The sequence below is a fragment of the Pithys albifrons genome, chromosome 2, assembly GCF_047495875.1.
Source record: "Pithys albifrons albifrons isolate INPA30051 chromosome 2, PitAlb_v1, whole genome shotgun sequence".
In the NCBI taxonomy this organism is placed as follows: domain Eukaryota; kingdom Metazoa; phylum Chordata; class Aves; order Passeriformes; family Thamnophilidae; genus Pithys; species Pithys albifrons.
Window position 1 is genome coordinate 114,775,830 of NC_092459.1, and position 25,286 is coordinate 114,801,115.

General features: G+C 47.1%; 1 protein-coding gene and 1 long non-coding RNA gene across 2 annotated transcripts in view; one reads left to right on the forward strand and one right to left on the reverse strand.

The window, feature by feature from the left end:
- Positions 1-1,410: 1,410 nt before the first annotated feature.
- BMP2 (bone morphogenetic protein 2) overlaps positions 1,411-25,286 on the reverse strand; it is a 69,258-nt gene continuing 45,382 nt past the window's right edge. The window contains exons 4-5 of the mRNA XM_071582166.1: positions 9,156-9,290; positions 1,411-1,477 (exon numbers count right to left, since the gene is read on the reverse strand). Of these exons, the coding sequence (XP_071438267.1) occupies positions 1,429-1,477; positions 9,156-9,290 (184 nt within the window). The 3' untranslated portion in view covers positions 1,411-1,428. The remainder of the gene's footprint in view (positions 1,478-9,155; positions 9,291-25,286) is intronic.
- On the forward strand, positions 21,645-24,074 carry LOC139668504 (uncharacterized). The gene is made up of 3 exons (XR_011697082.1): positions 21,645-21,754; positions 22,785-22,854; positions 23,784-24,074. It is a non-coding gene; the product is annotated as an uncharacterized lncRNA (long non-coding RNA).

Here is a 25,286-nt window from a genome sequence, read left to right on the forward strand (position 1 = left end):
GCCGTGCCCAGCACGGGGCCCTGCCCCGGCACAAGGTGCAGCTCCTGGGACAGGAGCGAGTGGCTGCGCGTGTGTATACACACACAAACACTCACGCGTTGGCACCTTAACGTGCATTAACCATCTCCTGGTGGCGCTGAAGGATGGCAGCCTCCCAGGGGTTTGCCTGTGAGCTAATCGGCCCTTTGTGTGAGAGTGTAGGTGGGGACTCTTCTAACAATACGAGGTTGATTAGCTCATCATCTTGGCTGTAGGGGCATAGTGATGTGCCCATCCTGCTGTCAGAGCCGTGAATAATCCAGCTTCGCTGCTGTCCTCTCATCAACAAAAGGAGAGAGTGCAGTTTCAGGTACTCGAGCCTGTTTCTCGGAGCGGGTGACGAGCAGGGATTCACCCATTATTCACTGGTATCGCTCTTGGCTTCAGGTCTCCTCTGCACAGCCATGGGTATCAGAAATTATACCTATCAGAAATAATTGCTATTTTTCAGCCATCAGTTGGAATAACACCCTTGATTAGGCAGGTGTGATTCACTGTCAAAGTGAGAGGACCATCAACAGGAGTCTGTGCTGCTCATGGTTCATTTAAATCTCTGTTAGCAGTCTGGATGGTGGAGCAGACAGGGCTCTTGCAGAAGGTTAAACCAACAAAATAGGCTGGGAGACCTGAAACTGGGGAGGAGGGTTGATTTTAAATGTTCTGAATACACTTTAGAAATGGCCTTAGGTGTAAAAAGGAAGTGCATAATTAAAATACGTGTAAGGAATCAGGTCAAGGTCCTGGCAATGTGCCAGAGGAGCCAGTAGAGAACAAGCTCCAGTCTGAGTCTGCCAAGTGATGCTGTGGCCAGGAAGATACTTGTTATTAGGAGAGGTATTAAAGAGCATCCTTTGTAGGAAGGTCATTCTGGTGCTGGAGAGGCCCAGGCCTCAGATCAGCGCTCCATACTAAAAATAAAGATGTAAACTCTGGAGGAAGTCTGGAGGAGAGCAACAGGGCTGATAAGAAGGCTCAAAAAACATGACCTGTGAGGAATTTTTTTTAATTGGATTTGTTTAGTCTGGAAAAGACTGAGGGACAGCTATGAGAGACTTCATGTGTGAAGACAGTTGCTGAAAGGGGTGTGGTAAAAGAGTACAGTGATCGCTGAGTCTGTTTGCAAGGGAAGCGACAAGACCTACTTGGTTTTATTTGCAGCAAAACAAAGGAGGTGGGGGTTTAGGAAAGCTCTGTCCATAAAGAGAGGGAGATGCTGGAACTGATGATGCAGAAAGGCTTTGGATCTCCATTGCTGGGTGTTTCAGAGAGTTTAAACTAATGTACCACATGAGTGGCATAGGCATAGGTACAGGCACAGAAAGGGGCAGGAGGGACTCTCCACATGTATGTATGTTTGCTTAAATCCATTCCCTGGGGTTTGTTGCTTTGTCAGCAGTAGTGGCAGGAGCAGAAGCCATGTGGGACTCCAGTTTGGTGGCTAAAATGGAAAACATGCTGGTAAGTGGGTATGTTTGCACAGAAAATGTTGATAAGACAGGAAAAGTGATATTGTCAGAAACAGCTGCCAGAAGGTTTAGAAGTTCTGCTTCAAAAATATATTTAAGGAAAGCAGGTCTTTTGGCAAAACACTTTCATTAAACAAAACGTTTAGATGGAAAATTTTGCAATGAGGTCTGCAGATGAGCAGTCCAGAACAGTCCCAAGATATCTAAAGTGTAATTACTGATCCTGGAAAGGCTTCTTTTTGCCGTTTGGGATCAAGCAGAGATGACACAACAGCTCTCTGTGTTGGGAAGGTGTTTCAAGAGATTGTCAGGGAGGCCAGAGAGGAGCTTCACCTGCAAAAATGGCCATACAAGAATAAGGATCCAGAAAGACTCTGTGCAGTAACTTGCCAAATTAGGAGGGAAATGGTATCTCTGAGTGGAGGAAGGACTGCGGTTCAGGGATGAGAGTCAGAAACTGCTGGTTCTCACAAAGCCTGCACTTATGTGTGTTTAGTCCAGGAAACTGGTTAGTGGCATGTGAAACTACCATATGTTTTTGCAGATGCTCCAAGTATGTGTGCTCCCCTTATGTATATAAGCTTTAGACCCAGTTTTGAAAATGGGTCAAAGTCTTCCAAAGCTCCAGGAGGAGAACTCAGAATTTACAGGCCTGAGATGCTGTGATTAATGTTTCTGGACAGCAATTCCACTTTCCCCTATTGAGGCTTGGAAAAACAGAGGAGAGTGCAGGAGGAGATCCACACCAGAGATCAAGGCACACACATCTGCCTGGCTGTCACATTCCATGCCAGGAAATTGGAAGAAAATTAAAAAATCCCAAGTCAGATCTGGTTCCTTGCTCTGGGAATGGAAGGAGGTCTGAAAGGTTCCTACATAGATATTTATACCTGGCATTAAACCCCCACAGAAACTGCTGTGTTTTTCTGGGTTTGCCATGCCTTTAACAGGCATAAGGGAATATGAAGGAATGAAATCTTCTTGTTAAAATAATTTTGAATTTGTGTCAGCTCACTTAAAAGGTGCGGTGTGAAACCTCTGCCTACCACAGCTCAACAGCTGCCCTTCCAAACACTTCGAGTTGCAGGCTTGCATCTTAAATAAAGAGTCCTGCAAGTGTGGGAGATAGAGGACCATAAATGCTCAAAAGTGTGGATTTTTGCCTCCAAAGTTCCAGGCAGATTTGTACCGTGAGACACCATCCTTCTGCCGGGTGTGGAGGGTGATCAGCCTTCATCACTGAGCTGCTCTTAGCTTTAATTTCCAGCACAAATAGCCCCAAACCCCTCTGGAGTGGGGGCAGCATGACACTGCCAGATGATTACACATTGCCTCTTAATACAAAGCCAATTGTGTTTATACTCCATTACTCAGTTCCAAATTACAAGCCTTATCTCAGAGGAAGCTTGGGATGGCTTTATAGTTTCAGAAGCCTCATGGTTTAAAAGGCTCATTTTTTAAATACAGTGTTTTCCAGAAAGACTGTCTTTAAAATATAGTGCTGTTCAAATCCTCTGCTTCCTTTAATGCTATTTTCAGGTTGGTTTTTTTTTCAAATTAGGTTTAGCAACATGCAGGAGATGTTAGATTAAAGGGACAAGGCTTGGGTTTCCCGTGTCTGTACAGAAATAGCTGTTCCCTGGGTGGGCCAGGTGAAGTGGAGCAAAGTTCTTGTTGCATGACTTCCCCCAGCTCTCTGGGTGGAGGAGCCCGAGAGGGGACTGCCTGCCTGCAGGGAAGTCTGGCCAAGAGTGTTGGGCCACATCCTCTGTGGAGGTAAATCAACAGCGTCGCAGTGGCGTTTCTGGAACCATGACTGTTTTCATCAGGATCAGGCCTTTTCCATATGGTGAGGAAGTGGTAAAGATCACAAAGGGAGGGAAAGCTATCCGTGCATGGCAATAATTGCAAAAATCTATGGGGTTTTCCTATGGCGGGGGTGTCATTTTCTCTACAGAATTGAAGCGTGGCTTTCCCAGCGCTCTTGCCCTTTAAGGAAACACACTGAGCAGCGATAAGACAACGAGCCCAGATGCCCAGAGGAAGAGCAGCGTTGTTGTGAAGACACAGCCCCGAAAGGCAAAATGTCTGGATTTTATTTGCAGCTCTGCCACAAACTTCCTGGATGATAGTGGCCAAGGGAAGCAGGTCCGTTTTTCCAGCAGCGTCTGTGCCCTCTCTGCATATGCGTGACCGGTGCTCGCTCGGGGCTTTGTGCTGAAGTCCAACAAATGCAAAGCTGTAAAGAACCAGCCGCCCACACACCGCCCTGCTTTCCCCAGGCGAAGGGGGATGAGCTGGGGAAGCCGCTGGAGAGCTGCCAGCAGGGATTCGGATCCAGGACAGGAGCTGTGCTGCTCCGGATCAAAGCCCACCTTGCCCATGGGAAGTAGGCGCCGGGGAGGAAAACAAAATCAGGGTGAGCAGAGTTGGACTTCCAGAGCTGGGAGTGGTTCGTGTGAACTTAGCAACCCTCAAAGGATTTCTAAACCTGGGAGTGTGAGTAGTCCAGGACAAGGTCTCGGGGCACCTTGGGATTTTTAGCTTCCTTGGAGCAGGACTCGTCTCTTCAGCTCTGCGTCAGACTCGCCGGGTCACACGGGGCTTTTGTAGCTGCTGAAAAGCACGGCCTTGCCATGGCTGTGTCAGCTCCCACGGGGAAGTGCTGCTGCCTGCTAGGGCATTGAGGCCAAATGCACTGGTGTTTCCTCATGCCTTGGAAGGCAAGAGAAGTCTGGGGAGAATGATTGTTGTGACGTACAGGAGCTTTGCCAGCGCAGTGCCCTGTAATAACAGCCAGTCTGCCTTCAGGTCATTAAGTTACCCATTTTTTAGTACTCTTGCTCATGACAAATAGATCTTGAGTTTAGAGATGCCCTCCTTCTCTTCCCTTTTTTCTTACTGACTAAATGTATTTTGGATACTTTCTTTTTTTCTTTTTGTTTGTTTTTTTTTTTATGTTGGTGTATCCAGATGCCCCTGTTTAAGTGTCTTCCAAATCTCTCCTCTGAGCAGCCATAAGGCTGTGGTGAGATAACCAGCACATTTGTGCTCTGTCTCCATGGCTCAGTGAGAACTAAAGCACGAGGAAATACTCTGAAGGGCACTACAGGTGAAACTGAATTTAGAACAAAAAAGGTGTCTGCTCTCAGAGACAGTCTCACGTCTGCTTGGTCCGTGCCTCATGACCAAGCTTTGCCCTGGAAGCCACAGGGGTGAGCTGGAGAGGTGGTGTGTTGAGCTTTCAGCCCAGTTGGTGGTGGGGTTCCTACACCTGGGCTGGGGATGGTGTGACTGTGGCTGCACACCTTCCACCTGGAGGTGGCTTTTGTCCAGTGGGCTGAGAAGGGGCTGGAGTGACAGCAGCTGTTTGCATCGACCAGCGCAGACATGCCCAAACTCTCCTGATGCACTACTGGAGGGTACTCAGATGTTACAGTGATGAGGGCAGTCTGAGAACCTGTTTAGACCAGAATGTGGGTTTCAGTGGCAGTTTTCTGGCTGATTAATTAGGTGACCTGGTGCAAGTCTCAACTTGCCGTTGCCCTATCCAATAAATGGGAATAGCAGCATTTGTCTCCCTTTGTAAAACACTTTGAGGTCTACGCTAATCCTCCTCCTTTTTCCCACCCATCATTATGGGACCAAGTTGAATCTTACGACACATTGAGTTTCTGTGGTCTGGCATTTGCCAAGCATTTGAGAATGACTCTTTGGCTCAAGTTTGCAACGTCTGTGACTGCCACGTGATTTGTCATGGCAGCTCCTCATTGAAATCAGGTCACCATTCCAGTGGGATTGAAGGAGATGAGGAGAGAAACTGCAACAAGGAGTGTACAGACCCTGGGGCGTTTCAGTAATCCATCAATAATAACCTGCCACATGTTGTGGCTCCGAGGTCTGCAAATACGTAAGAGTGGAAAAGTCTAAACGAGAGAAGATTCCTCTGGACCTCCGCACCCTTTCTGATATGCTGGTCAGCAGTAGGCAGAGTGAGGGAAAGACATCTTCCTTGGGCATTTGGAGACATTCTCACAACACAACATTCAACAGTTTGAATTCCAGGACCTTGTCCTGCTGTGGACAACTGATAGTTTAGGACACAGCCTCTTTTTTCCCTGAACTGTCCATAGAATCATGGAGTGGTTTGGGTTGGAAGGGACCTTAAAGATCATCTAGTTCCCACCTCCCTGCCATGGGCAGAGATGCCACTCACTAGAGGAGGTTGCTCAGGGCCCCATCCAACCTGGTGCTGACCAGGCATGTTTTTCCCCCAGGCTGGGGTGTAAATCCATTCTGAGATCTCATCCCTAGCAGGTACGAAAGGGACGAGTTACTGAGGTTATGGTCTTTCTTACAATCACCTGAAAGAAAATCTAAATCACTGCAAGTTAACCTTCGAAGTTTTGACTTGGGAACTGAAGAAAGGAGTAAATAGTTAAGAAATCAGGTCACTGATGCACAGAGATCTTCCCAAAGAACATTGCAAGGCTGTGGGAGCCTTGAAGAGCCAGGAAACCAGCAGAGATTGGTATCAGGCAGAGAGGCCTGATCACAATCTCCAAGCACTCCCAAGAGGAAGAGGAATGTGGAAATGAGGCAGATGTGTCCAGTAATCTCATGGCTGAAACTGCTGACTGCAAAGTAATGCCCCAGGACTCCTCTAATGGTTCCTGCAGGCCCAAGGTGGCTGGGGGCAGGTGTTGGCCAAAATCAGCTGTGATTCTGAGAGGAGTGAGCTGGAGGGTGTCCCTCTGCCATGGACAGGAGCAGGTGAGGTGAATCCTCCTGAGCCCTGCAAGTCAGGAGCCTCTATTTGGGATTTCTTCAGCCACAGGAACATAAAAGCTCAATCTTTGCTTCTTGTCAAGCACTGAACAGCTTGAGGGTAGAGCATCTGAGAGGAACTGAAACTCTGTTTAAGACTCAACTCCAAACAGCATGAGCTGTTTGGGCCAGCTTGAGCCACCTCTTTTCTTGTCCTTCACCTCTGCTGTATCATTTCAGAATGACAACATCAGAATTAGCTCCAAGCATTTCTCTCTTTAAATGAGGGGGAAAAAACCCCAAACAAGCAATACACAAAGGGAGTGCCAATAAAAGGCTGCACTCGGGGTCTGCTCCTTAGCCCAGGGTGTGAGCACCTGGCTGGACTGGCCCCAGTGGCTGTGTATTCCATGAGGCCCATCAGATACCATCATCTGTCCATACACAAGCTGTGTTTTACTTATAAAGTAAATTGCATTACATGGGCTATAATGTACATTTTCAAAGGGGACCCACCTTAAAAACATTTTGTTTAATAAAATAACTTAATTAGAAGAGAGCTTCTGGCTGATGTGGTTGAGGCTGTGATAATTTTTCCTTCTCAAATCATTTTCTCTGTTTATTATACTTAATTATAGTGTAATTATGTATTCATCCTCTAGGCAAATTATGCAATCAGAAAATGTGAGTGGTTCATTTGCCACTGCTGCTGGGACCAGTGTTTACATCCCTGGTATAAAATATGAGCATAATTTCTATTATTTATAGTATTACGTATATACATACATATAAAAGATGTTTCACACAGAATGAAGAATTGGTGTAGATGTTTTATTGGCACTCATTTTTGCATCATCCACTCTATTCATTTGTGGCCTGCTAATAATGAAACCATCCAACGCTCAGATAGGTAAAATCTTTACACCCTACGAGGAATTTTCTCAAACACAAAACATACAGGGCTGAGGAACATGGAAGTTCTACAGCAGAGCTTTAGTTTTGGAAGGAGGATTATTATTTACTTTAGGAGTATTTTTTTCTTTGCATTTCACTTCCCGCTATTCTGACCAGAATTTCTTAGCACAACAGGAGAGAAAGGAACCCCCCCCCCTCAGGATGGGGTGCGGATTTGTGTTCATGTCATAGGTTTGGACTAATCTATCTTTAGCTTCATATGCTTTTTAGCCACAGCAACCCTGACTTTAAATGACTGGGCTGGTTTTGCTTCCTCTTGTTTTGCTGGATGGGAGTAGACAGATTGTGTTTGAACATACCAAAACATGAAGTCAAATGTCCAAATCTTGAAAACCTTCAGAGATGGATGTTTTCTCCTTCTTTGGCTGGCTCTTTGTGTGCATACAAACTCAATTCCCACTTGGCAGTTTCAGCCTCTCAGTGTGTGCTTATTTTGCAGAGATGAAGCCACTGGTCCAGCAGAGCAGGTGGAGAAGACAACACATCTACTGGTGGAGCTCAGTCCCCTGTGTTTGTCACAGCTGGTGAAGAGGTGAGCCATCCATGCCAAATGACAATCCTGCCTCACTGTCCCTTGGCCAGCCCCACAGCTGGTGGAAATCTGGAGAACTCTTTGATCTAACCCACTTTTCTGAAGGTGGCACACCACAGCTAAAGGGGCAGGACTTGCCTGGGTACTGGTGGGGAGGTTGGTGGAGAACTGGCGTGGCACAGCTGCGTGGGGAGAGCCAGGAATGTGGGACCTGGGGAGGGGGCAGTGGAACAGCCAGCAATGGTGGTCCCCCATGTGGAGTTACCCACCCAGGGAAGGAGAAAGAAGATGATTGCCGATCATCCTCACCAGCCCTGCAGGTGCCCCTTGCAAAGAGTGGCCTCAAACAGCCTTTCCCTCTCCGCACCCTCAAAACACAACCACTGCCCCATTCCTCCCTCTCCCTGAGAGCAGAGCTGTCAGTTGTGGTCTCTGAGGGAAAGGCACTGCCCCAGCCAGGCTGGGACAAAGCTACAGAGTGGAGAATCAAAGCTGAGATCCAGGCAGATACTTTGTGGGTAACCTGAGATCCAATGAAAATCTGGGGAGATTTTCCAAAGGAGCCAGGGAATACTCCCAGGTGGGTGCTGTTGCTCCATCCTGACCTCCTGACCCACTGGGGAGGCTGCTGGTGTGTTCACACACACAGGTGGGCCAAACCAGCCAAAACAGGGTGGAAATAGCCAAGCCACTGGTTCCCAGCACTGGCTGTGAAGTCCTCACACCAGCAGATAGGACGGGATATGCCAACAGCCCCGAGCCCGCGAGCACAGGGCAGCTCCAGGGAGTGCTGAAGGCCCACAGGAGCGGGAGCTGAGTCAGTGCACGGCAAGGAGGCATCTCCCAGAGTGGGCTGAGATGGGAGCAGTAGGTACGTCAGCTGGTTTTGTTTTTTCCTGATGTTATCCCCATTTTCCCAGGTCGCAGCTACAGACAGCCGTCTGCCATGTGCTTTGGCCAGACACTGAGACGCTGGCAGTTGGCTGGCAGTGCTGTCAGGAGCAAAGGTGCAGTGCCATGGAGTCTCTGGGCCATGCCAGCCTGTTCCTGCGATGACTTTGCATGGTGGGAAATAGACTGGGACTGGGCAAAGGGTGCTCTGGCTCTGGCGCCCTGCCAGAGGAGGATTTGTCCACCTTAGTCTCACTTGCTTTGGGGTGTGGTCTGAAAGGGAGTGTTGGAGCCAGTGTTTGTTGGGGTTTTTCTACACTTTGTTATGAAACCCTTGGTTTTTCCATGCCTTGAATTTGGGAGTAGATACCTTAGTAAACAGTACTACAAGTGCCTGGCTCCAAGGTGATGCTTCTCACCTCTTGGTTTGTAAATGCTGTAGAAGGAATGCTGTATTTAACTATTTGAGCAATGGTGCAGTTTACCTGAGGTCAGGCAGTAGTCTGAAGGAAGGGCTTGGAGCAGGAGTCGGACTGCCAAGTGCCTGAGCAGTGTGCCAGGCTGAAGCAGGGCTCCTCTGTCCCTCCTGTGCTTTCCTCATTTTGTTGCCCCTTGCATTCCTAGGGAAAAATTAAAGAGAGGAAAATTAACTACAAATTTTAAGCTCGAACCTCTTTTCCAGGGGAATCTGCAACCAAGGGCAAGGGCATGAATTTGATGCCATATTGGCCACTGATTCTTAGAGAGTGAACCAGTTCAGAAACCAGCCCAAGAGCTGATAGTCCACCCTTCCTAATCCGGGACTTAATCAGTTGAATTTCAGTTATCAAGAAGCCAGAAGGGAAGCCTGGCCTAGTTTTCTATCCTGGAGCCCCCCTGGAAGCCCCAGCCCCAGAGCTGTGGCCCAGCCCCGCTGCAGCACACGCAGTGCCCGGGGAGAGTTGCACCCGTATCGGAACTGTCGTGAGTTACAGGCAGCACAAATAGCTTTCCTTTCACACCTTCACTTTCCATGTCCACATGCCATAATGACATGAGGCAGCAGAGGGATGCAGCCCAGGAAGAATAGCTGGACATATTAGGCAATGAGGATTGGGTCCATTTAGCTCAGACATCTCCAGCTGAGAGGTCACGAGGCAGCGGCCACAGCTGCAAAGGGCCAAACCAAAAACTCCTCATAAGTGAGAAGTAAAATGGGCTTTGCCCAGGTTTATAGAACATTTTATTTAAACTACCACCTCTGTCCCAGTCTGCAAAACCTAAACCCTGCCCTTACAAATTGCTAACAGAATTACCTAATTCTGATTGGGTTCACTGCCTTTCTGCTCCCTCTCTGGGCTAACACACTTCCCCTCTGGTGAAGGGCTGAACAACACAAAATTCCCATGTCACCAGCTAGAAGGAAAACATTTTTCAGTCAGCTATGTTCCCCAAATGCTCTGGTATCTCTGGTCCTCTGTACTTTGTCTGTGAAACTATTCCTTTGCATAATAGAGGATATGGACAGCTCAGGCCATCTGGAAGCAACACCCTGAATAATTTAGGTCGCTTCACTTGCTCTCCCACCAGCAGCAGTGGCGTAGCTTCCTTCTTCTTTCCCTTGATCTCTTAGTGCTGCGCTGGAAAGGCCAGGTCAGGAGCAGCTGGGGTGGAGTGAAGTGTATCCTGAACTGGTTTTCAGAGTTTTGAGGGATGTCTCTGCTTATGAGTGAGCGTCCTCCACAACCAGATGAGTAAAGGGATAAAGAACTCAGTAAATCCCAGTTGGGAGAGGACACTGGTTATCATCATGCATGCAAATGCCCCTTTCACCTCCCAGGGGAGCCTGGTTCCCTTCCAGCAAAGCCTGGGGACTGGGCTCTGAGGAATTACCACCAAGGTCAGTGTCACTGCAGCTGGCTAAGCAGCTCCCTGCGTGCATCCAGTGGGATGATTGCGAGGGAGGTGACTGAGCCCACTCACATCCAGCATGGAGAGAGCTTCTGGGGGGCACAGGAGCTCCATCATCCCTGAGGGACTCCTCACCTTTGGGGACCAAGCCACCTTTCCGTCCCCATTGCTGGTTCTCCTACACAGAAACCTGCACCACAGAAAGTACCATTTGCTCCTATTCCTTTATGTCAAGAGGAATATTTTGTGTCTTTGCAGACCTGTATCGTGTTGATCTGCTTTTGGTGAGCATAGACAGATGGTTAAGGCCATGATGCTGAAGTTTATGACTTAAATCAATGGGATTATTCATGAGTTGAGAGATAACCATGTGCTTTTATGCTTGGCTGGAGTGGCGTCTCAAGCTCCCAGCTGGGAATCAAAAGCTCTGAGTCACCAGCTCTCTCCTCTTCTTCCTGTGTGACCAGTCTCCCTGTGGCTGCTTCCTGGCCTGCCACATAAGGAGGATGACAATCGCTTTTATCTGATGGGTACTTTCAAATGGCCCTGAAGGCCTCTTCTGGGCTGATGAAAATTCAGTAGAAGCTGGACCAGCGTGGAAAGGCAGAAGGACATTTAACTAATGAAAACGCTGGAACTGGGGAAGGCAATTAGATCCTTTCTTCCTCCCCACATTCCCACGCAGGCTACTTGGCAATGGCTGCCAAAGCTACGGGCAGAGAGGAGGGGGAGGCCCTGGAAAGGCTGAGACAAGGTCCGCTGGGCTCCTGGAAGGCTCTGGGGGTGGTGGTTGGGGTGGCCAGCGCAGCAGGTTCCCAGCAGGAGTTACACCTTAAAAGAGGCCCCTTTCAGGTAAAAGCTGGGACCTTGATTCTGCAAACCCCTGCTTCACATCTGTACTTTGTAAAACAAAAGCTACAGAGAAAGAAAGATGCACATATATTTTATGTCTCAATATGCACTAAGTCCCCAGAGAAGTGACTGAGTGGGCTTTCCAGATTTGGCATGTACCCCTCTGAGCGAAACATGATCTTAAATACAAACTCCACCAATTTTTCTGCTGATGACCAGTGCCTTTGCTCAGTCTGATTGTCCCTTTGCCCCCGTTCCTGGGAGGAGAAGCTGCTTCAGAGCCCCCATGTTTTTGGGGGAAGCTGTCCTTGGCATGCCTGTGGGATGGGCTATTCTGCACCTCCCTGTTGGTTAGCAAGTCAGATGGGGTAGTGGGAGAAACCCTGTGCAGCCACACTGCTGTGTCCGCAGAAGGTGCGGGCTGGAACCCTGCAGAGGAGCTGTGGGGCTCCTCCAGCTGCCCGTGCCTTTGCAGGCATTGGGAATACAATTGCTCTCACTTTCCATTGATAGACATCAAGAAGCAATTAAGAATCAAGCTTTTCAAATTGATAGGTCTCCTGAATTTGAAACATTTTTCATTCTTCGGCTGGTATCGCTGCCTAGATTAGATTATTTTTAAAGGGAAGATTAAAATAAACAGTATTTATGGTTTAATTATTTGAATGACTAAGAAGCTCCAGCTTTATTTTAACTTCACAGAGGACCGGGAGATGTTTTTAATGATATGTTTTACTCATATAGGATCTTTCATCCAAGGATCTCAAACTGCTTTTCAAATAATTAATTAATCCTTGTAGCTCTCCATGAGACAGTTATTATCTCTGATATTCCTGATGGGTAAACAAAGGCACAAAGACGTCAAGGCACAAAGTGCTTTCCAAATATTAATTAACTAATTCTCGCAGCACTCGGTGAGACTGTTACTATCTCTGCCATTACCAAGGGCAAACTGAGGCTCAGGCATGCAAGTAACTCCCCCGAGGCCGTGCAGGTGAGTCAGTGGCAGAGCTGAGAATAGTGTGTGACCAGTGCTTTGGCTAATTGTTTCCAGCAACTGCTGTGCCATATTCCTGACAATGGGCAGGCATTCCTCTGTGTAAAGCACAGCTGAAACCAGACAGTTTATGAAAATATTTCCTCTGGTCTGTCGTCATCCACTGGAGATCGTGTTTGCCCACATCAGTCCGCAGCTTCCTTTGAACTTGTCATGACTGGAGGAAGCCAATGGAGCTGTGAGGAGAAAGGGTTGATTTAAAGGACCTGGGGAGCTTTGAGATGCTCTAGTGCTGGGGCTGTCCAGCAGCACGCAGTGTTTGGAGTTCATCCTGTACCCATCCTGTAGAGCGTTCTCAGCCCCAGACTCAGCCAAGAACAGAGTGCCACACACACAAGAGCGATGCTGGTGCTCCTCTCTCCTCTGTCCAAGCCCTGGACCAAGCACATGCAGGGCCCCAGGGGTAATAACAGAAGCTGCTGTACATGTGTATGTACTTGTCTTGTTATCCACCCCCTCCTCTGGGACATGACAAGGGTGTTGTTTTTAATGTAGGGAAAGGTGGGCACCCTGCAGGCCACGGCCCCTCAGCAGCCAAACCCACCTTGCTCCTTCCACCGAGGCAGCTCAGACTCAGTGTGGATTTATCTCTTGGAGCAAGGGCTGTGTCCTCCCGAGGGGGAAGAGGGAAAGGCAGGAAGCTGAAGGCTCCCTGTGCCCTCAGGAAGGGTCCTGCTATAGCCATTCTCTGCACAGGCACCTGAACCCTCACCAGGAGCACATCCCAGCTGAGCTATTTCAAACATGGGCTTGGCCTCATCAAATGCAGTCTCATTTCCACATGAAAGGGCTGGAGGAATATGAAGCCAGCTCATCTGTATTGATAAGAATTTGGCATTACTTTCCCCCAGATATCTCAGCTTTCTGTGTACATTAATCACAATACAAAAAAAAGGAGCAGAGAGGGGGGGATGGATCTTCTCAGCTGTCTCTCTGTGGGAATGGGTTTTTTGGGGTTGGGGTTTTTCACTAAACTTCCTTTTTCCAGTTCCACTCTGCTGGAGCCTGATTGCTCCCTGCCCTGTGCAGTTTGGATGCCTCACTCCTCTTCCTCCAGCTCTGATGCAAGCCCTCACTGCCGTGTTTGCCAAACCTGGCATGGGCACCCACTGCTCGTCTAGACACAGTCTAACTGTAGCACTAATGTTAGGCTTCAACAGACTGATCTCAGCTTTGTCAGAGCTCTGCCCACGGTCAGCGCTTTGATCTTTATCCTTGAAAACCACAGCCATTGACAAAGGTAAAATGAATCTCTGACTTGGAAAGACTTTGATGGCATTCCCTTGTTTTGGTTTGCGTTTTGTTTTTTTCTCCTTTCCTTTGCTCTTCCAGATGAACTTCATCATAAAGCTGCTGATTACAGCTGCGGCTCCAGGACTAGTGAGAGGGCTGCTGTCCTGCTTTCTGCTAGTTTAACATCTGAAGGGGAAGCCCTGGGACACTTCTGAGACAGACTGTGAGTGTGAAGAAAACTGTCATGGGAATGGGAGACAGAGGACCCTTGGGATTTGGTCTTGTACCTTCTTTAAAAAACCAACCAAAACAAAATCATCCTGAACAGGGCCAAGTGCCAGCAGCAGGAGAGAATGAGAACTAATGTGGTGTTAGATTTCTAGCTGCAATTCTGCAGCCTGCCAAGTCCTAGTGCTTGCCTTCATGTAGTCCCTGGAGGTTGAGCTGAGACAAGGGCCTTCCAGTAGACACTGTAGAGACACGTTGTGAGGGATTGCCTTGCCTGGAGGTGTTCAGCATTTCAATAAACATGAGGAGCACATCCAGTGTTACTGCTCCATCTTGCAGAGGGGAAGTGAAGGCAAGGAGCACCTTGTCCAGGGTCACACAGGGCACCCCAATTCACTGAAAGGCTCCAGGTTGCTTTTATCTGTAAAAATTTTCCAAGGACTGGGAATGAAATGCAGGTTCACTGCAGCCAACGGGATTTTTGCCACAGGTGGCCAGTGGGGACAAACTCCCTCCCTGAACACCTGCAGGGAGGTATCCAGAGGTCTTTAGTGATGGCAGTAACTCTGGAAGCACCAACAGCAATGGCCAATCCCAAAGGCATAACATCCCAGAGAGGCTTTTGACATGTCCATCTCCTGGCTGGGAGAGGCCGTGGGTCAAAATGAGGCTTGTTAAACAACCAAGCAAAAACCAAACCTGCTTTCTAAGTGGCTCAAAGCTGGAGCTGGCTGGGAGTTTCCTGTATGTCAGTATCACATATGCACAAGTGCATAGTTGGCAAGGAAAACTTTATATGTAGGTAGTGTGTCTATTCTAGATGGAGAGATGGATGCATTTTGTGTGGGTTAACTCACAAAGCTGTATGTTCCTAGTATCCAAAATATTGTCTTTTCCTGGTTTTTCCTAACACTTCACCAGCTGATTCAGATGCCAAATGTTGACACAACATGTTAAATAGAAATGCTGACAGTTTCCCATGGAGAGTTTTCTGCAGTCCTGGAGAAGCTCTACTCAACATTTCTTCTGAGATTTGAAGGAATTTGGTTAACATTTTGCTGTTGCCCATTCCTGACTCCTCTGAGCTGAGCTGGGACCGGAGCAGCACTTGGTGAGTAAGGCTCTTCTGTTATTTACAGCCTCGCTGAAACAATGAAGTAGCAGGAATCTCCTTGGAGGGAAATGGATCACAGCATTTGTCAAGATGATTTCCAAATCAAAAATGAATTCCAAGGAGCAGCAAGGGTATAATTTTAGAGCCAGTCAAGCCAATGGCGAAAATCCCAATTTCTGCACAATATTGTTATTGGAGTCTCTGAAATTTTGGAGCTTCATATATTATATACTGTATAGTATATTATATTGTGGTTAAGGGGTCCTGTCCAAATTCAGCATCTGTGTGCCTTGCAGAGGACTGACCCTAAAGAGAAGTGATGAAAAAGGTCAGGCTAGTTTAAAAACAAATACTGTGTTTATAATGAGACCAAAGGGAGAATGAAGAATTCAGTACTTAATGCTGACACCTGCCACTTGCAAAATATCTCCACCACTAGAAACAAATATTTTGTGAGAGTTTGGAAAATTCTGGTCACTAATTTTCCCCCTCTTTGTTTCCATTTCAGTCACTGGTACATCTGTCCAACAACAGCACTGACATTGCTAAATGTCACGAAATGAAGCTGATGAAGTGGCTCCATGTGCTGCTTCCAGGTGAGATGGCAACAGGAACAACAGTAATTCTCACCAAAACAAAACAAGACAAAAGAAGTGTTTGCTAATGTTTTTGGATATAGTTGTTAGGTCCCAGGCACAGAGATTAGTCAGAGTTGCCGTAAATATCACTGTCACTGAACTCTGATTTTCAAGTTCTTTGCTCCCAAAGAGCAAAGAAAAACCCAGCCGAGCTCTGGTCACTGGGCTGTGAACTCCTGCTGGGGTTTGCCCAGCTCTTGGTCCCCACCAGTGCAATTGGGAGAGCAAGAAGGGGAAGCAGGAGGCACATCTACAGAGGATGTCCAGGTAGGAAAATGCCCCTGTCGTAAATCACACAGCACAGGTGACCCCTCGAGCTTCATTCCCAGTGTCGCAGCTTCCACTCCCATCATTTGGGAGGGATCAGCCTGTCAGGCTGGACAGAGCCTTGGTCACAGTAAATATGGCAGCTCTGGCACTGTCATTAAGAAAATCCAGTTTCCCAGAGAAAACCTCAGACAAAAGACCCAATCCAAGATATTTATCACTTCACACTATGTTAATGCAAACAAAACCATCGCACACTGCAATAAATCCATTACTGAGTCTTACCAGAACAAACTGGTATTCCCACGTGACCCATTTCAGGCTGGAAGGGTTTGGGTTGGGTTTTGCTATTAATTTTCTTTTGTAATGGAGAAGACATTTTTCAATTTGAATGCAAAATTTTGCCTCCAAAGTTGTCCACTTTCATTGAAAGATTTAGAGGTTTCAAGAAGAAAAAACTAAGACCAGTAATTTGGTGATTGCCTGAGCAAGAGATTTCTTCTCCCCATCACTTCAAAAAAATCAAAAAGTAAAATATTAACTCAAAGAACCAAATCCATCCATGTCATCAGTGTTTTCCATGGGAGAGAGCTCTAGTCCCTGGCTGCTTCCATAATTTACTTTGCAGTAATGATACGTTTAGAGGCAACATATTTAACCCCAGAATTAGCTCGGCCAAGCTGGGAATGCCAGCAGTTCTCTCAAGGACAGATGTACCTGCACAGCAGGGCTGGCTGCAGTCAGACAGGCTGGGCCAACGCAGCAGAAACTCCACTGGGTTTGCAGAGGCAAACAGAGCTCAGCATTTTGGGGTGGACAAAAAGCCTGGCTGAATGGCAGCATTTAAGCCTGAAAGGAGAGCCCAAGTGCCAGCCAGCACAAGGAGAGAAGGAGCACCCCAGAGAAGGGTACAAAGGTAGCACTGATGAGCAGGGCTTGGCTGGGCTCCCACAGAGGTCACAGCTGGGTCCTCTATTAAATTTGCCTCAACACAGCAGTATTGAGAATTATACCAAGCTAATCACTAGTAATGCCTCCCTCCCACAGACCTTTCATAAGAAAACAGAAGTATTTGACAGTGCTGGCATAAGCAAAGACAGTCAAAGTCTCTGTTATCTTCTTTTATAAACTGGAGGATTTGGCTGTGGGGGGACAAAGGTCCCTGTCCAGAAAAGCATGTGGGGAGTTATCACAAGTGTGAGTAAAGTGGTACCTTTGCCTAAACACGTATCTGGAGGTGCCTCCTGGGCTTAGATACAAAAGCCTTCATCTGGAAATACAAGTGGCTAGTAAAAATGTGTCTATTCAGGAAGAAACTGTTTCATTACTGGTGTTCCTTTGGAGCTGAAGTCCCTGTGAGGACAGGCATCATCCAGGTTGATAAGACAACCAGATCTTCAGTGTGGCAAAGTTGTTCCCTGTCATTTCTCTGTTTATTTTCCATTTCCCATCCTATCAGCTCGAATTGAGGTGGGAGGAGGTAAAGGAACTGGAACGGGCAGGTTTTAAATCTGCACGGAGGAGAAGGTAAGAAAATATAATAAATTTTATTTCATGCCTTCTTGCCAATGGTTAGAAATGTGCAGTCCATATGAATTCATATAACAAGGAGGGAATGTTGGGAAAACCCATAAAGATTTTGTGGTCTTAACTATAATGAATGCAGTTTGATATAGAGTCTGTTTTTCACTGCATGGCAAAATGAATCATAAAATACTGGACCCTGAAACTCCTGCATTTTTTAACAATAGCCTGGGGACAGTTTACAGTGTAATGAATTGTAATTAACCCACCTTCAAAATCTTTTATGAGTATTTTGCCAATTAGCTCCGCATGCTTGCTAATGACTCAGGCAGCGCATGTCTTTGCAGGGTCTGCCGGCGCAGGGTCACGGCACAGCCGCCTGTTCGTCTGCACAGGGACACGGCGCGGGGAGGGACACGCAGGTGAGACCCAGCCAGGCCCAGCAACCTGCACGTTGCAACATCCCACAGCCTTTGCTGCTGCCTCAGAACCGAAATAACTGCAGGAATGTATAGCGACGTCAAAGGGCTTTGGTTTCCCGAGGATCGTGAGGAATGCAAAGGGCTCAAGTCCTGACATCTGTTGTTACTTAGTACTAACATATATAATGCTGCTAATTGCTGAGCCATCTTTGTTTTCCTTACTTAGCACTAGGGTTAGAATTATTTTATTTTTGTGGTTCATGGCTTCCTGCCACTTGCAACACAAAGTCCACTCTAAAGAAAATAAAACAACTACTAGGCTGCCTACTAACAGTGTGTGGAGGGCTGGGGTGGTTTCTTCCCCTTCTCCTGTTTTAGGTCATACTTTTGTTGGGTTTCCTTTTTAATTAAGGTAAGAAGAGATAGCAGAGCTGGGAACTGACCAGTGGCACACCAGAAGGCCACGTGGGCCAGTGTCCCATGTCCCAGCATCCTCTCCCCCAGCAGAGCCAAGAGGGGAGGCAGGAGGAGACAGCTCCTGGAGGGGGCTCAGCAGTCCCTCCCCTCCTGCACCCAAATCGCTTCAGGCACTCGCGGTTTATGGACTTCCCAAAGCAGAGGCTGCCTCCAGCCCAGGGTGTTTTAACAGCCACCCATGGATCTGTCCTCCTCAAATGTTTTTGATCCCTTTCTCAGGCCATTTATAACTTTTGGCCTCCGCAACATCCTGTGGCAATGAGTTCCACAATTTAATTATGCTTTGTATGAAAAAGTACTTCCTTCTGCTGGTTTCAACGTTCTGGTGTGACAGCACCACCAGGTTCCCTCTAATTCTTAGGAGAACCAGTGAACAGACAGTTTCTATTTGCTTCTTTCGGTATCAGTCATGATCTGACAGACCTTTACTGAGCCTGCTGCTCTGTCTCCCCTCCCCACCCTGAGGGCTCCCCATCTGCTTGTTCTTCCATCTTTGTGGAAGCTGTTGCCCATCTCCCCTCATCCTGAATGCTTTCCTTCCTGTGCTTTCCAGTTCACCTCAGCTTTTCTGGAGTTCAATGGCCAGAAAACACATTCCCATGGGGCTGCATTTTCACTGAGCTGTAATGATGTTTTCTGATTTGTTCCTGCCTCTTTGCCAACTCATTCCTAACCTGATAGTTGCTCTTCTGATGGACTCTAAATGACATTTGCAGAGGCCTCCCAGCTCTCTGTGCTGGATGTTATTGTCAGGGCTGGTGCAGTGAGGGTGAGTTCTCTGCCTCTGTTGACACTGCACCACATCAGCCATTTTGCTGCACTGCCACTCGGGGTTTTCGGTGGTACTTTGTGGCCACATTTGCATCATCTGCAAAATTTCTCATCTCACTATTCATTCTTTTTACTGGAATATTTATTAATATGAACCCTCTCAAATGAGTGTTTCAACAGCTCAGTTCCAGGTAATGCACAAAACTTTCTCTCTGACACCAAGATGTGTGGCAGAGCCCAAGCCTTGAGGGGATCCACCAGTAACCTCTCCCAGCAGTGAACACTCAGAGCTTTATACCCATCTTCCAGAAAGACAGCTTCAAACTCCTTATAACTTCAGGAAAGAACTTTCTTCTCTCATCTCTTATCACAAAGCCTTGTTGCAGACAGTTTTAGGCATTTGTGTTTATTGGCACGACTTTACAAACTCTCTGAGCATGTTATCAATATTGAGTGGGTAAGCTGGAGAAATCAGTGATAAGAAGGCCCATCTGGTGTGTCAAGTATTTCATTCCACAGCCAGGGATATGTCATTCTTCAGCTTATTATTTTTAATAACTATCAGTCTGCCCCTGCTGGTCGTGGTTTCTCTGGAATCCAAGCAGAGCATGAAACAGAGACCTCAGGCAGGTAAAAAAGACTCAGCAACAGCAGTGCCTTTTTGCTGCCAGATACAGAATCCCTTCTGTTTGCAGGTGAGCTGCACACCTTTTGTACTGAATTCCTGTAGGTCATCAGAGAAAAAGCCAAAGAATCTGTCCGTAACGCCCTATTGCAAGAGCCCTCAGATGGTCAGTTGGCTTGCAGTGGCTGGACAGTGCCTGTTGCTGCTCTCAGCTGCCCTCCTTTCAGGGAATTCCCAGCTGCACCAGGACCTAATTTCTCTAAAACAGCCCTGTTTGCACTTGCCAGCAAAAGAGATTTGTCTCTTTGCCACGCCATGGTGGAGATCCAGCCCTGCTGGAGGAGTTGCCATCAGGGCAGTTGACACTGACAAGGCATTTCCCTGTTGCACAAGGTGTCACCACTGCTCCCTGTCCTGGGTCAGGCAGGTGTCCCAGTGGAACAGCAGGAAGGGCCAAACCTGGGATAAACTTCAGCTGGGGCTCAGCTTGTGTCTCCTCCTAGAAAGTTTTGTGTTTGGGAAGCCTCCCTGGGGACTGTGACTCAAGGCTGCCCTGACTCTGTTGTGGTGCAGGACCTGCCACATGGAGCTCTCATGTGCTTCTGAGCGTTATCCCTCTGGCTGTTGGTCCATGCACCGCTTTGCACCTGGAAAACCTGTTTGCTGGACACGCAGGGAATACACTGCAGGAAGTTGTACCACAGACATGAGAGCCTGGTGCTTGTGGAGGTCCTCACTGTAAGGGGGAACCAAAATTTACTGCAGGAATTATAGAATTCTTGCTGTGACTCTCCAGAGTTGAGCAGCATCTTTGGGCCACAATTTTTCCCAAAGAAAAAGCACATGTACAGATTTCCCAACCACACTGATCCTGCTGTACTGACCTCAAGTGCAAATCTTGAACCTGTTTTTTTCTCTTTTTAATTCAGTGGTAGCTGTGCCTGTACCGTGACAGGACTGACCATCTATGTCAGAAGAGATCAGTGTGTCCCCAGTGCAGAGGGACTGCATTTATAGCCCTGCACCTCTGCACACAGCGTGGGCTTTTCCTCACTGGGGCCAAATCCTGAATCAGTTCAGTCAGTGGGAATAGTGGCATTAAATTCTGTCAGAGCAGGATTACATGTGTTATTTTAGGCTGTCTAACATGTCACAAAAATGTGTTGGGGTTTTTTTTAAAGGAAAATAAGACATATGGTGAGATAATCAGTGGGAATCATTATACACCTACACAGGAGAGTTGCAAGCATGGAAATCCTCATATACATGTTTGAAGTTACACCACAGGTTTCATGGGTGGTTTTGGTTTGGGGTTTTTGGGGGTTTTTTTTGTGGACCAATAATTTGGATGTTGATCACTTGAGTGGTGTAATCTGAAATCATGTCCCCCCTGTTGAAGCAGAAGTGAGGGAGAGAACATTTCCTTGCAGTCCCTCAGGGAGAGAGCACAGCTGGGCTGTTTCACTGCGAGCGACACCATTGCCTGGAACCCAGCAGAGCATGGGGGGGTGTGCATTGAAATTATTGCTCTTCTGCCAAAGAGCTAAGGCAGGGCTAGTTCTTTTTTAGTTTTTTCCCCTTCTCATTGGCTCCAGAGCATGAAAGCAGCAGTGTTCCCAGGCTGCAATAGAGCTGCACGTGTGGCACCAGCACTCTGCCACAGCAGGAGCTGCTGCTGCTGTTGGGCACAGAAAGGGAGGTCCAGCGTGGCTGAGTGGGAGCTTATGGGAGTGCACAGGATTTCAGACTGGCCAGCTGTATTTTGCCAGCAGATCTGTTCTGCTGCTGCCTGCCCATCCTCAGCTGGACACTGATCTGAGGGCTGAGGCCAGTCCAGGTGTACTGAAGATGGGCTCGTGCTTATGTGCTGTCACAGGTTGGAAAACACCTCTGAGGGCATCAAGTCCAACCTTTGACTCATCACCACCTTGTCAACCAGACCATGGCACTGAGTGTCACAGCCAGTCATTTCCTGAACACCTCCAGGTATTGTGACTCCACCCCCTCTCTGGGCAGCCCCTTCTCATGTTTAACAGCCCTTTCCATGAAGAAATTCCTCCTGATGTCCAGTCTGGACCTATCAAAACTCTCAGGACAGATGCAATCCTCATCACTGATTAACATAATTCTTTTTCATCTTCTTTAGTACTTCTTAGCCTCTAAAAGTTGGTGGAGATGCAAAAGACTGAAGTGACCACTGCACCCTTGAGTCAAATGCTGTCCATTTTACAAGGGATGTAATGTAATACAATTGATGTATTTGTCTGTAAATTCCACAGTGGCTCTTTGTTTAAATGCTTACTCCTTATTTAGGATTATTCACTGAAGTCTTTTATTGCTGACATCACCCACAGTTCAAAAAAATCCTTTCTCCATGTTTGTTGACAAGCTGTGTATGAAGCAGCTCCTCAATCCAGGCCAGCATAGTTGGATCTGTAACACTGAACTAAGGACAGATTTTTTGGGAGGGTCTTTGTGGTTTCCTGCATTATTTTGGTCTAAGCATTCATTTCTTAGGCAGAAACATAATTTTTACATTTCTTAGTAATGTTACCCAACATTGCAGTAATTTGCATTTGTCATGGGGTCTCTTTTGCAGAAGAGCCAGAACTTCACCAGTTGGCACCAAATGAAGAACCAGCTCTTCGTGTTCAGTATGTTGGGGGGGAAGAAAAACGTAGCAAAATAAGAGCAGAGTTACACCATTCTCTTAAGTTATAGCACTACCAACCAACCAGGGACTTGTGCCAACTTGGAAATGAGATATGAACTGGAGTGTTTCTATTTTTGCATTAAAATGGAAACAGGTGGGAAGCATGTGTGGAATCTATCAAGCCAAAGGAATACTTTTGTTCATGTTAAAATTCGAATGGAATGGAAATTACACTCTTCCAGTGTTACTACAGAGCTGCAATATTGGGTTTCTCCTTACTCAGCCTTTAGCAGGAAGGAACCAGCTGCAGTGGAGATGGAATTTTGGAATTTGCTTCCTAACTCTCCTCTAACTCTCTCCCAGGTCTGCCCTATTTTGAATTATTGCACCACCTGGCACAGAGGATGTTGTAGACTCTGGAGGGAAGAGTCAGGTTTGGCAATAATTTTTTTATAGATTGCTAACTGAAGAATAAGAACAAAAATGAGCTGCTGGATAGCAGAAACCAGTGGTTTTCCCTGTTCCTGCCTAATTTATTGCAGTGAACCTCTGCTCCCACACTGAGTCAGGCACTTTGGCTCAGCTCAGGGATTTACTGTGTGTCAGCACCGAGCCCGTGGGGTGGTGGAGACCCCAGAGCCACACCAAACTCTGCATGTGGAACCAAACTGCTGCCACCCCCTTCCTGCTTCGGTGTTGCAGCACAACCTGAGAAGTGCCCCAGCGGAGGGGGAGCCTGTTCCTAAGATGACTTACTAAGGTCAAACCCACATCCAAAATACTTTTGAAAGTTATGTCATAGTATAAATGGGGCAAACTTTAGCAGGAGGTTTGTTATCCATTGCCCAGAGGGTGGGGCCAGCTGCATCACTGTGGGGCAAATAAAATGGATGGGCACAGTCTAATCTTCACTTACCCTTAATTAACTGTTTCCAGTAAATAGCCCTGGCTCTGTCATTACTTTAGAGCAGGAAAATATCGACCCAAGTACTGACAATGTTGCCATCAGCCCTGCCATAGACTTGTTTGTCCTGCGAAATCCCACTGGACTCCACTGGATTTGTGCAGCTGCATCCACTGAGCTCAGCAAACAGCCCCCAGTCACAGGAATGTCTGCAGTGTTCATGCCATGGGCACCAGGGCAGGAGGCTGCTGGCAGGAAAATGGTCTAAATGAGCTTAAACATGGAGCCAAACATTTCTCCTGCTATCAAACTTCTCAGAAGCTGCTTTTTTTGCATTTTTAATTTGACTCAAGAACACTGTTCTGTTCCAGTTGGAAGGTTTGGGGGGGATATATGTATGTTGGTTTTATATTATTTTTTTATTTTATTTTTTCTTTGTGTTTCTTGTTCTGAGACAGAATCTGAACTCCAAAGAGCAGAGTATTTTGCAAAAGCTCTATGGCTGGAAGACCTTGGGACTCCCTCACACCAGGAGGAGATGAAAAGCTCCCAAGACAGGTTGTTCTCTGGAGGCTCTTGGCCCAACTTGCAGGAACGGAGGCAGGTATTTTTATTGAAAAGTGTCTTAGACAGAAGTGTAATTGCCTTATAGAGTTCTTGCATCACACTTAGAATTTAATTGTCCTGAATTAGAAGTTACTGGATTTATGCTGCTATTGATGATACTTGACTGTATTTCCCTTTATTTTTAGCAAATCTGTTAAATTCAGAGAAATTGCTGTGCTTGTGTAGAGAACTTTTCCAGTTATTTATATTTATCAATCACAGGAAAAACTGGGCAAGTTCTATGTTCCCCTGGAATGGTTTGTACTCAGTACATCAAACTGTTGGCATCATAATTTGCCACCCTACATGATAGTAGCCATGCAATTCAGTTGGTCAGGCCTGTGCAAAGCTGAATTATGTGCATTTTAAATATATAATAAATAATGTATTTATTTATTATATAAAACACTTGTAGTTCCACAGCTGATGCTGAGTTGACCTCGCTCACAGCCCCAGACTCCTGCACAGTGACAGTGGGTGTGCCATTGCCATGGGAAGCTTTGGAGGGTCAGGAATCAGCAGGCAGGTTTAAGAACAGGGGACAACAAAGCAGTTTGGGCTCTCACTGGAAAATAAGTGCTGGGTAAAGAGGAGAAAGTTTCCCCACACTGTGAAGACAGTGATCAGATTGTTGGGAAGGAGAACAGGAGAGAGACAACACTGAGTTAGATTCAAAGGAATTCAAAGGAATTATGCCAATTTCTGTCAGCTAAATAGCTGTAAAGGCTACCACATATTCCTTATGATCCCTAGGCATATTAACTGATAGTTATTCATATCTGTCCGTGGAAATTAACCCCCTACAACAGCACAATTTAATCACTGCAAATTTGGACTGGCAGAGAAAGCGCTCTGGGTTTTGTATCACTTGACTGAGCTTAGCAAATGAAAACACAGGAGATTTGGTTGATCCTCCACAAAGCTTTTGGGATGGGATGAGATCAGAAAGGAGCAGGACAGTCTTGTGATTAGGTTTCGATTGCAGGACAGTGCCATGCACTGAGCTGGGCTGCTCCTGAGCTGCTGTCTCTGCTGTGCTGGGTAAGGAGACCCTGGGAGGAGCATTATCCATCCTTGCCCGTTCTGTCCTTCTGGACAAGGAGCAAGACCTGCCCTGGCAATGTATGAATGTAGTTCCTGCAGCACACAAGTGATCCAGGAACGAACCTCAACAAACCCTGACATTTTCTGCTCAAGTGACACAGGAGGCTCTCCCCAGGTCCCAGTGCATCAGAAGACCTTCAGCCCCTCTCCCCACACTACCAGCCCCACTGTGCCCCAGCCACCCCGGCAAACCCAACCTTTAGCTCCCCCTGAAGACATTCCCACAGAGGGAATAGCTGGAGAATCCCATG